This window comes from Tamandua tetradactyla, chromosome 6 (assembly GCF_023851605.1).
Source record: "Tamandua tetradactyla isolate mTamTet1 chromosome 6, mTamTet1.pri, whole genome shotgun sequence".
NCBI classification, from domain to species: domain Eukaryota; kingdom Metazoa; phylum Chordata; class Mammalia; order Pilosa; family Myrmecophagidae; genus Tamandua; species Tamandua tetradactyla.
Window position 1 is genome coordinate 49,133,807 of NC_135332.1, and position 12,865 is coordinate 49,146,671.

The following is a 12,865-nucleotide window of genomic DNA, read 5'->3' on the forward strand; positions in this document are numbered from 1 at the left end:
CAGGGAACATTTTGTACTCGGTAAATTTGATAAAATGTCTTCCCTAAAAACAATTTCTATTTAAAGGCAGTATTTGAGCAGGAAGAATTTGAAGACAAATTTGTTTGTTCCAGTTATCTTTTTCTCTCAGGTGGATCTCTGTATTCTGATTTTCAATCAATTTCCTTAAATGTAATTTATACTGACAGTAGGATAAATATCTCCACCAATAATTTTCTTATCCCTTCCAACTCTTAAGTAGCCAAGTCAGATTTTAGGCATATTACTAAACATATCCTTAATTTTAAGTAATGCTATAAGGACATTTACCTTCTGAAAATTTTGAAAATATTACATTCAAAAGGGGGAAAACACCATTCACCCACCTTTCAATGTCAATCCACTGTCAGCCACACCATCACTTATATGCTTTCTGACTACATTCTTGACATCTTCCAGAGCTTGAGGAGCTAATGGTGTATTGAAACAAATTCTCTAGCAAAAAAAAAAAAAAAAAAAAACACAAAAATGAATTTTAAAACAAACCAGCAATAAAATCACAATGTAAAACAATACACAAAACAACATTAAATCAGAGTTGCAACCAAGAAAAATAAATTCTAACTTAGATTTAGTCTCTGTTTTGTATTATTTAAGTAAAACATGTCATACTTAGAAGGAAAGAAACATTCCTCATCCCCCTTTCCGATGCCATTGCTAAAAACACAGGGCTCTTTGTGTAGCTATGCTATACTAAACCAAGAAAGCAAAATAAGTCAGAATTCAGATTTTAAGACATTCTTAATATGCTCATTATATACAGTTAAACAGCCTGATGTAAAAGATAGTTCTACAAGAAACAAACGTGTTTATTAACATATTGTTGTTTAAGCTGCTAAATTTCTTATGGTTCTTATCAGCAAAGAAATCTAGTTATACAAATGACTGAAATAAAACAGCTACCTGAAAGAAGTTGAGTTCAGCATCATTCAGAGTACCATCATTATCTTGATCAGATATTTTAAATATACGAGTAAGGGCTTTTATACAGGCTGGTTTCATCTGTAAATAATTGAGAAAAGAAATAATTGCTTAATTAAACTAGTTAGGATTTTTCATTATTTTTATAATTAATACTGGAAATAATTTCTGATTATTTTCACTGTTAAACACATAACAACAGATACAATCAGTATGAAATATGAACTAACGCAAGTCACCTACTTTTATAGCCACATCTTTTTTTAAAACTTTTATTAATAAAACCAATCAACATACAATATGAACATTCTTTATTTATCACATAGTTGTATATTCATCATCACGATCATTTCTTAGAACATTTGCATCAATTCAGAAAAAGAAAACAGAAAAAAATTCATACATACCATACCCCTTACCCTTCCCTTTCATTGATCACTAGCATTTTAATCTACTAAATTAATTTTAACATTTGTTTCCCCTATTATTTACTTATTTTTAATCCATATGTTTTGCTCATCGGTCCATAAGGTAGATAAAAGAAGCATCATACACAAGGTTTTTACAATCACACAGCAATATTGTAAAAGCTCTATCATTATATAATCATCTTCAAGAAACATGTCTACCAGAACACAGTTCTACATTTTCAGGCAGTTCCCTTCAGCCTCTCTGTTATGCCTTAACTAAAAAGGTGATATCTATTTAATGCATAGGAATAACCTCCAGGATAACCTCTCAACTCTGTTTGGAATCTCTTAGCCATTGACACTTTATTTTGTTTCATTTCGCTCTTCCCCCTTTTGGTCAGGAAGTTTTCTCAATCCCTTGGTGCTGAGTCCCAGGTCATTCTAGGATTTCTGTCCCACCTTGCCAGGAAGGTCCACACCCCTGGGAGTCATGTCCCACACAGACAGGGGGAGGACAGTGAGTTCACTTGTGTTGGCTGAGAGACAGAGGTCACATCTGAGTAACAAAGGAGGTTCTCTGGGGGTGACTCTTAGGCCTAATTTTAAGAAGGCTTAGTCTATCCTTTATGGGGTTAAGTTTCATATGAACAAGCCCCAAATCCTTTTTGGGGGCTCAGCCTATTGCTTTGGTTGTCCCCACTGCTTGTGAGAATATCAAGAATTCTCCACTTGGGGAAGTTGAATTTTCCTTCTTTCTCACCATTCCCCCAAGGGGACTTTGCAAATAGTTTTTTATTCACTGTTCAAATCCTTCTGGGATTTATCGGGGCATCACTCTGGACAAACCTACAAAATCTCATGCCCTACTTAAGGTTCCATGTACTTACAGTGTTCAATTAAGTTGTCCACATAAGTTATATTAGGAATGGAACTAGTTAAAATATAAATTTTGTACCGAATAAATATTTTTTTGCTTTAGTCTCACATGTAAGTTGAAGTTTTAAAATATTAATTACCATCTATTTTCAACACCCTGCATTACTGACATTCCTTTGTTCTTCCTCATATAAAATATTTTTAAATTTGTACCTTTAGTCACTATCATCATACATCTAGGCATTCCTAGATAAAACCATCTCAGCCTTTTATCATATATCTTTCCTTCTGATTTCATTTGTGCCCCCAGGCCTCCTCCCTCTAGCATTCTCACTTTCAGCTTCATTCAGTGTTCTAACATTATTGTATTACAGTTAGGTAGTATTGTGCCATTTCTGAATTTTTATAATAAGTCCTGTTGCACAATCTGTATCCCTTCAGTTCCAATTACTCAATATCTACCCTATTTCTATCTCCTGATGGCCTCTGTTCTTAACCGAGATCATCCAAGTTCATTCATTAATGTTAGTTCTTATCAGTGAGACCATACAGTATTTGTCCTTCTGTTTCTGGCTAATCTCACTCGGCATAATGTCCTTAAGGTCCATCCATGTTGTTACATACTTCATAAATTTATTCTGTCTTACAGCTGCATAATATTCCACCATATGTATATACCATAGCTTGTTTAGCCACTCGACTGTTGGTGGACATTTGGGCTGTTTCCATCTCTTGGCAATTGTAAATAATGTTGCTATAAATATTGGTGTGCAAATGTTTGTTTGTGTCTTTGCCCCAATGTCCTCTGAGTAGATAGCTAGCAATGGTATTGCTGGGTCATATGGCAATTCTATACTTAGCTTCCCGAGGAGCCGCCAAACTGCCTTCCACAGCAGTTGTACCATTTGACATTTCCACCCACAGTGAATAAGTGCGCATCTTTCTCCACATCCTCTCTAGCACCTGTCGTTTTCTGTTTTACTGATAACAGCCATTCTGGTATTCACACCTTCTTAAGTAAATGAGGCAATATTTACTTGCATTCATATTTGAACAGTTAAACTCTCCCCTCATGACTCTACCAATCTTCCAAGGATGGAGAAAGGAGAAATTCATTTTTAGGGAGAAATTCATCTTTAGGGGTGATTCACTCCTCCAACTCACATAAAGAACAATTTATTTATTTATTACTTTCCTCAATCCAGAAAGATTTGAGCTGACCAATAATAATACTAAGGGTTTCCCTCCCCAACTTCTAATTTTTGACCATCAACCTTCTGGTAATAGAATGGCACTAAATATTTTGATCTGTCCTGTATGCATATTTGTCAAACAGAATATAAAATATGCTTATGCACAAGCAGGTGGCAAAATAGCACTATTTAATAAGTGCAAAAACCTAACTTCCTAGTATGAGATAAGAATTACTTCTTTTTTTTATGATTCTGTAAAACTTTATAATTAATGCTGTTGAAAATATAATTTGACAATTATCTTAATTTTTGTTTTAGGTTTTATAATGGATAGACTATATATATTATTATTTAAAAATAAGGCCTATATGCTTCTACTTTATTTAATTGTTTAGGATAATCACAGTCAATAATTTTGAGAATAAAATAAGACTTTCAGAAGGATCTTTCAACTTTGGGTAAACTTAGAGGAAGATCTTTTGTGCACCCATCTGAATCAGAGAAACAGGGTGGGCAAGTCAGGAAATGCATGCTTATTAACCTCAGTCACATGGCTATCGAGAGCAAAATACTTAAGATGAAAGTTCTGATTATGCTATTAAACACAAATACAGAAAAGGGATACTTTACTGAGGAAAAATTATCTTCCCAAACTTTATACACAGATAACTGCTTCTTTTTAATCTTAACTAGGACTTCTGGGGAGTAATCTGTTATAGCAAGACAAAGACAAAATTAAGATAGAGATTAGAAAGAAATAAGAGAAAATAAGGTCAGAAGAAATAATCAGACCAAAAGGGGGAAGAGAGAAATGAGACAAAATAAAGTGGCAATGGCTGAGAGATTTCAAACAGAGTCAAGAGGTTATCCTAGAGGTTATTCTTACGCATTATATAGATATCACCTTTTTAGTTAAGGTATATTGGAGAGGCTGGAGGGAAGTGTCTGAAAACGTAGAGCTGTGCTCCAGTAGTCATGTTTCTTGAAGATGATTGTACAATGATATAGCTTTCACAATGTGACTGTGTGATTGTGAAAATCTTGTGTCTAATGCTCCTTTTATCAACAGTACAGACAGATGAGTAAAATACATGGATTAAAAATAAGTAAATAATAGGGGGAACAAACGTTAAAATAAATTCAGTAGACTGAAATGCTAGTGATCGATGAAAGGGAGTGGTAAGGGTTATAGAAAAAATAGGGGAAACAAAGGTTAAAATATATTGGAATATGTGGAAATACTAGAAGTTAATGAGAGGGAGGGGTAAGGGGTATAGTATGTATGAGGTTTTTTTCTTTTTTCTTTTTATTTCTTTTTCTGAACTGATGCAAATATTCTAGGAAATGATCATGGTGATGAATATACAACTATGTGACAATACTGTGAATTACTGATTATATACCAAATATGGAATGACATACAGTAAGAATGTCTCTGTATGTTGTTATATTTAAAAAAAAAAAAGTGGTCAGAGGACAACAAATGGTGTTCGCTTTATAAAACTATACTAAATGGAATATAACTTATAACATACACAATCATATGAGATTTTTTAAAGAATGGCAAGATTTTGCTTCTGTAAGTATGATACTAGTATTAAGGATTTAAGATTAATGACGATTATATTGTTATATGCCAGTTACTCTCTTTAAAAAAAATCAATTATACAGTTATCTAAATGTTTCAAAAAGTAGCCACAATGATAATGATGCACAAAACAGAGCCTAAAAATTTAACTTATTTTGTAAAATGATTTTCCCTTATAAAAAGCTATATTAAAAATTTTTTTTAAAAATTGAAGAAAAATAAATGATACATTTTCATTAAATTGTAAATGTATCAAAAGCTAAGAGGCTCTAAGGAATTGGCTGATTGTGTTATTTAAACACTAACCACCTTAAAATATACCACCCAAAATTACCACATTTAAAAAGTATTAAAATAATACAGCACTAAAGTTATAAAAATCCTTTACAATAATCAACTTAAAAAATTTAATATATGAGCAATCTAAATTCTCAAACAATAAACATTATTACACAAAAGTCATACATTTTTCATCATTAAGTAAGTACAAGACTCCAGGAATTTGTCATGAGTCAGAGAGAGTCAATCATCATTGGAAACATATTTACAGCTCAAGCTTTATTCTGAATATGATCTTTTTATTATTCTACCCTAAACCTGTGTTAAAAGCTTAGTATTGTCGAAATTAAAGATTCTAAAAGCTTAAAGTTTGCACTTGCATAAATCAAGGCAGTCTCTAAGAGTTGCAGATTTTTACCTATCAGGCAGGTCTGCCAAAGAAACAAATAACAAATGGGGAAAATGTTTTACTCCTGTGAGAACTGCTGCTGGGTGGAAAAGGGATGACTAGCAGATTAGCAGAACTAATAATAAGCCTCAGGAAAAAAAAATAACGATTAAAGAACTGAAAACAAACTAATAAAAGGGATTTAACAGAGGTAAATCCCTAAAGTATGGGAATAAGACTAGTCCCCAAATTTCCTTGATCATAAGATATGGCACCTGGATGAATCACAACAGAAACTGTGCTTTTAACAAATATGCCAAGAAACATATCATGATGAGGCAAGTTTGGAAACACTAAGTAAATTAGAGAAAACTGGATACATACAAAAGAATGAAGCTCGACCTTTATGTCAGACCATATTTAAAAATTAACTCTAAATGAATTGAGCAGGTCAGGATTAAAGTAATTCTGAATACAGGGGTAAAGAAGACATTGTCTGTATTTTAGAATCTCATCTATTCTTTGAGACCAAAGGAAGAGAGGTTTATTTTGTCCAGAACCTAAATTTTCTGTAGCACACAATCTAACTCAACCTGACTGGATAGATCATTTAAACAATCCAAACAGAGAGCTCAGAACGAGAATGAGGGCCTTTAACCTTGTATAGCCTGGATTTGTCCTAGAGTATATTAAGCAGACAATCAAAAAGTACTGACAAAGACCTTTGAGGGATAGGAAAAAAAATATGGAACTATTCAACTTTAACACTGGGAAACCTGATACTGTCTCAAACATCAGGGACACCCAAATCAACAGGCCAAGCCTTTGATTTTGAGGCTTGCTCTTGTGAAGCTTACGTATGTAGCAGAGAAACTTAGCCTACATACAGGTATGCCTAAGAGTTACTTCCAGAAAACCTCTTTTGTTGCTCAGATGTGGCCTCACTCTCTCTAAGCCCAACTCTGCAAGTAAAATTATTGCTATGTGGGATATGACATCCAGGGGTCAAAGTCTCCCTGGTGGCATGGAGATGACTCCCAGATATGAGCCTGTCCCTGGCATCGTGGTCTGGAGGTCACTCTTACACAAGCTTCAGGTAGACATTGCTACCTATCATAATTTGCCAATCCCCAACCAAAACCATTCCTGTAGGCTGAGCCCCCAGTCTTGTGGTTTGTTCATATGAAACTTAACCCCACAAAGGATAGGTCAAGCCTACTTAATATTAGGCCTAAGAGTCACCCCTAAGAAAACCTCTTTGTTGCTCAGATGTGGCCTCTCTCTCCAGCCAACACAACAAGCAAACTCACCACCCTCCCCCTGTCTACATGGGAAATGACTCCTGGGGTGTGGACCTTCCTGGCAACGTGGGACAGAAATTCTACCATGAGCTGAGACTCAGCATCAAGAGATTGAGAAAACCTTATCCACCAAAAGGGGGAAGAGTGAAATGAGACAGTGTCAATGGCTGAGAGATTTCAAGCAGAGTCGAGAGGTTATCCTGGAGGTTATTCTTACTCATTAAGTGGATGTGACCTTGTTATCCAAGATGTGGTAGAGAGGCTGGAGGGAACTGCCTGAGAATGTAGAGCTGTGTTCCAGCAGCCATGTTTCTTGATGACTGTATGGTGATATGGCTTTCACAATGTGACTGTGCAACTGTGAAAGCCTTCTGTCTGATGCTCCTTTTGTCTACCTTGTCAGCAGACAAGTAGAACATGTGGAATGAAAATGAATAATAGGGGGAACAAATGTTAAAATAAATTTAGTTTGAAATGCTAGTGATCAATGAAGGGGAGGGGTAAGGGGTACGGTATGTATAATTTTTTTTCTATTTTTATTTTTCTACCGTCTTTTTATTTCTTTTTCTGAATTGATACAAATGTTCTGAGAGATGATCATGATGATGAATGTGCAGCTATGTGATGATATTGTGAATTACTGATTATTATATGTAGAACGGAATGATCATATGTTAAGAATGTTTTGTGTTTTTTTCTTGTAATTATATTTTTTTAATTAAAAAATTAAAAAAAATTTTTTCCTGTTAATCCTAAATAACACCTAGGGCATTATATAAGATTCTACAAAGGTTCCATGCATTAGAGTAACTTTCCAGAAACCTACAACCTCCAGATGGGTCCCTGCAACCAGATAAGTCCTGAAATGCGAGGGGCCAGCCTCTCCAGAACATCAGTTTCACCCCCATCCCACATTATCGACAGCCCCTTCCAACATGAAAAAGTTAGAATGGGCAAATACCCCTAAAGAGTGGGATAAAGATCAAAGGTGATAATGGAGTTAAACAGAGAAGGTAGGGTTTAACAAATGACTATAATTGCTGAATCATTATAGTGATATTTATTTTAGTCTCTAGTATCTTTAGAGCTGTTAGAAGTAAAAACCTAAAATTGTGGAACTGTAACCCATATCAAACTCTGAAATCTGTTCTATAATTAATTGTTGCAATGTGCTTTGAAACTTACAGCTTTTTTGTATGTATGTTATTTTTCACAAAAGAGAAAACAAGAGTCAATTGAGAGGATAAATGGATTTGGTTATGAGTAAAAAAAAAAGAATGAGTAACAAAAGAAAAATTAAATAAAGTAGACTTCATGTAAACTAAAAACTTGTACTTCAAAAGATACTACCAAAAAAGTGGAAAAAAAAAAAACCCTACACAATGAGAGAAAACAACTGCTAAACATATATCTAGTAAGGGTTTAATATCCAGAATACATAAAGAACTGCTACAACTCAAAGACAAAAAGACAAATAACTCAATTATAAAACGGGCAAAGGACTTGAATAGGCATTTTCCAAAGAAGATATACAAATGGTCAAAACGCACATGAAAAGATGCTTAACATCAATGACCATCAGTGAAATGCAAATCAAAACCACAAGATAACATTTCACATCTACTAGGATGGCCAGAAAAATACAAAACAAAACAACAAAAAAAACAAGTGTTTGCAAGGATGTGGAGAAAATGGAACACTGCTGGTGAAAATATAAAATGTAGCAATGCTGTAGAAAACAATTTGTCAGTTCCTCAGAAGGTTAAGCAGTTACCATACGATTCAGCAATTGCATTCCTAGGTATACACCCAACAGAAATGAAAACTTGTATACAAGAGTTCATAGCAGTATTATTCACATTAGCTCCAAAGTGGAAACAACCCAAATCTCCATCAATTGATAAATGGATAAATAAAATGTAGTATATCCACTCAATGTAATATTATTCAGCCATGAAAAGGAACAAAGTACTAATACATGCCAAAACATGGTTAAACCTTGAAAACATTATATTAAAGAAGCCAGATATGAAAGGTCACATATTGCTTGATTCCATTTATATGAAATGTCCAGAAAAGTCAAATTCATAGATTCAGGATTGGTGGTTACCAAGGGTTGGGGGAAAAGAGGAATGGGATTTGACTACTAATGGATACAGGGTATCTTTTTGGAGTGATGAAATGTTTTGTAAAATTAGACAGTGTTGATGGTTGCACAATTTTGTTGTGTAAAAAAAAAAAGCCCACTGAATTTTGCACACTTTGAAAGGGTGAATTTTGTGGTATCTAAATAAGGAAAGTAATTTTAAAAGCCTATGGCAGAAAAAATAAAAATAAAAATAAATGAAGCTGATCAGGTTGGGGTTAAGGTAATTCAGAACACAAGAGAAGGAAGACATTGTCTATATTTGAGAATCATACATAGTCTCTGAGGCCAAAGGAAGAAAGGTTTATTTGGCCTGGAACTGAAATTTTCTGTAGCACATAATCTAACTCAACCTATCTGTATAGCTCATTTGAACAACTGAAACAGTGAGCTCAGAATAAGAAAGAGGTCCTTTAAACCTGTACAGCTTAAGGTAATATCTGGATTCATCCTAGAGTATTATTAGGCACATAATCGAAAAGTATTGGCAGGGTCTCTTGAGGGATGGGAGAAAAATAAGGAACTATTAAACTTAACCATCAGCGAATCCCCTGATACTGTGTCAAACTTTGGGGACACAAATATCAATAGGCCAGTCCCTTAATCTTGAGGCTTACCCTTATGAAACTTATACAGGTAGCAGAGGCCCTACCTATAGGTGCGCCTCTGAGAGTTGCTTCTGGAAGACCTTTTTAATTGCTCAGATGTGGCCTCACTCTCTCTAAGCCCAACTCTGCAAGTGAAATCATTGCCCGTCCCCCTATGTAGGATATGACATTCAGGGTGAAAATCTCCCTGGCAGCGTGGGAGATGACTCCCCGGGATGAGTCTAACCCTGGCACCATGGGATCAACAATTCCATCCTCACCAAAAGGAGGAAAAGAAGTGTGACTAATAAAGCATCAGTCGAGACAGTTCAAATAGAGTCGAGAGGCTACTCTAGATGTTGCTCTTACACAGCTTCAGATAGACACTGCTACCTATCATAACCTGCCAAACCCCAACCAGGACCATTCCAGCCAATCCTAAAGAACACCTAGAGCAATATATAAGATTCTATAAGGGTTTCATACACTAGAGTAACTTTCCAGAAACCTACAACCTCCAGATGTGCTCCTGGACCAGATAAGTCCTGAAACCCAGAGGACCCAGCTTCTGTAGAACACCAGATAATTCCATCTTCCCACCCCATATTACTGACAGACCCTTCCAATATGAAAAAGTTAGAAATGGCTCATATCCATAAAGAGAGGGATAGAAAAATCAAAGGTGATGGTGGAGTTAAACAGAGAAGATAGGATTTAACAAATGAATATGATTGCTGAATTATTAAACTGATACCTCTTTTAGTATCCAGTATCTTAGAACAGCTAGAAGCAAAAACCTAAAATTGCAGAATTGTAACCCAAACCAAACTCTGAAATATGTTCCATAACTGTGGTGCTGTGCTTTGAAACTTACTGTTTTGTATATATGTTATGTTTCACAAAAAAGGAAAAAAAGTAGATTGCAATGATAAATAAATAAACAAAAATTAAAAAAAAAGAAAACTAAAAAATAATAAAAAGCCTGTGGCAGGACACACAGGTGGTTCAGTGACAGAATGCTCGCCTTCCAAAGGGGAGACCCAGTTTCTATTTCCCAACCACGTACCCAAAAAAAAGCCTATGGCAACATTTTTTGTAACATTTAAATATTTCAAAAAAGAATTACTGTGTTTCCTAACAATTAAACAAAAGGGTGTCTTCAATTGTACTAGCATGTTGTACCCATGTCAAAAAACTACAATAATTTGCTCGTTGTATTTGTATGTATTTCTAAGTTTGTAGCAAAGCAAGTAGACCATTAGCTAAATCTTTGGATTTTTTGTTGCTGTTGTCACAGATTCTTCTGTTTGTGCTAACTGCATTTCCTGAAATTATATTTGATTTGGAATACTGTTCTATTTAATATGAATATTATGTCTTTGATGAAGCATATCTAGAAAATACAACAATTTAATAAGCAATAAATTTAAATGTAAGCAATTGCAATTTTACAAAAATACTTAAGAGTCACCCAAAATCACTACCATACTAGAATTACTACCTACACATTTCAGCCCCTACAAACACAGCATGAGAGGGGTTACCTCCTTCTCCTCTGGGCAGTACAGGGGCCCTGTAGGATGAAGAACAGCTTTCTGTGCATAATAAAAGAGCTCTGATATGTTCTTCAAGTTTTTTGCAGAACACTGAAAAAAAAGTGTTAAATTTATACTCTGAAATCAATTATAAGAGCTAACAACAATTTTTAAATTACTGATATTATACAGTAGTAAGATTCCTTGAAGAAACTGAAAATTTCACTTTTCTTTGTGGTCATCACTTTATGAACATTTAAAAAGAGCTCAGAGGCTGACTCCAAGTTCCTTATTTTATTTGGCTTATAAGACTTCACGGAGAAAAGGAAAGTTATTCCATCCTCTATCTTCCCCCTCCCACCCCAAACCTCAATTTAGTGAGATTTCAATCACAATAAATGTCCAAATCAAATGATGAGGCATACCTCCACACAGGTTTCTATTTCCGTGTACTGGTTCATGATAGGAAGGATGGTCTCCATACTACTATATTCCACTAGATCAGATTTGTTTCCAACCAGTATCAAAGGTAACCTGAAACAAACAGAGCACATCGTCATAAGGAAGAGTTTACATTTATATTTTAATTTACCTCATAATCAGATGTAAACCTTTTTTCTAACTAAAAAGTTTTTATTTAATGTTCCCAACATGAAACTACTGCTAGAGTCAGATTAAGCCCCCTAGGCAGCACATCCATTCATTCAAGGAATAATTATTGAGAACCCATTATATGCCAGGTACTGTTCTCAGTATTAAGGACAAAAGAGAGACAAGATCCCTGCCTTTTCTAATAGTAAAAATCAGAAAATGAACAATAATCAAATAAATAAGAAAATTTCCAATACTGTAAGTAATAGGAAGGGAATGAAGGAAATAAATAGGGGGATATGGAATGGAGTTACAGGAGGAGGCCAATTTAGATATCATAATCAGGGAGAAACCTCTCTGAGACGATGGTATCTGAGTGAAGAAATGAGATTTGCTTCCAACCCTTATCAAAGGTTGTTTGAAACAAACAGGGCACATTGTTGTACTGAAGGCAAAAGACTTTACATTTATATTTTAATTTACATCATCATCTGATGTAAACATTTTTTTTTAACTAAAAAGCTTTTATTCAATCTTCCCAACATGTGAATCTAACACGTGAAGAGCAGGGGAAGAGCAGACAGAAGAGGCAGCATGCACCAAGGCTCCAAGTTGATAAAACATTCTGGTAGGGTCAAAAAACAGAAAAATGCCATAATGGCTGTAGAGTACTGAACAAAGGAGAAGAGGTAAGAAATAGCTTTGGACAAAGAAGCTGTCATGGTAAAGCCCGAAATTCTGAATTCAATAGCTGAAGCTCGTTCTTGACAGATCCTAGAATAACTGGCCTCCTGAAAACAGCTCGAGCCATCAGCAAAAGCAGGTATCAGGAGAAGGGTATTGTGTCCTTCATGGCAGCTTTGTCAATTACAACCTTCTGCGATGATGAAAATACAGTATACAGTATTTTCTGTATATAGTAACCACTAAGCTACATGTGGTTATTGAGCATTGGAGATTTGCCTAAGAAAACCAAGGAAGTGAATTATTAATTTTATATAATATTCATTA

The 12,865-nt window shown here is 34.8% G+C and overlaps 1 protein-coding gene across 7 annotated transcripts in view; it reads right to left on the bottom strand.

Annotated features, from left to right (window-relative positions):
* The window catches only part of RHOT1 (ras homolog family member T1), a 75,489-nt gene that overhangs the window by 31,684 nt on the left and 30,940 nt on the right, over positions 1-12,865 (bottom strand). For all 7 annotated transcript variants that reach the window (XM_077165221.1, XM_077165225.1, XM_077165227.1 and 4 more), the window contains 4 exons: positions 11,689-11,797; positions 11,273-11,374; positions 943-1,041; positions 366-474 (listed from right to left, as the gene is read on the bottom strand). In XM_077165221.1, the coding sequence (XP_077021336.1) occupies positions 366-474; positions 943-1,041; positions 11,273-11,374; positions 11,689-11,797 (419 nt within the window). The remainder of the gene's footprint in view (positions 1-365; positions 475-942; positions 1,042-11,272; positions 11,375-11,688; positions 11,798-12,865) is intronic.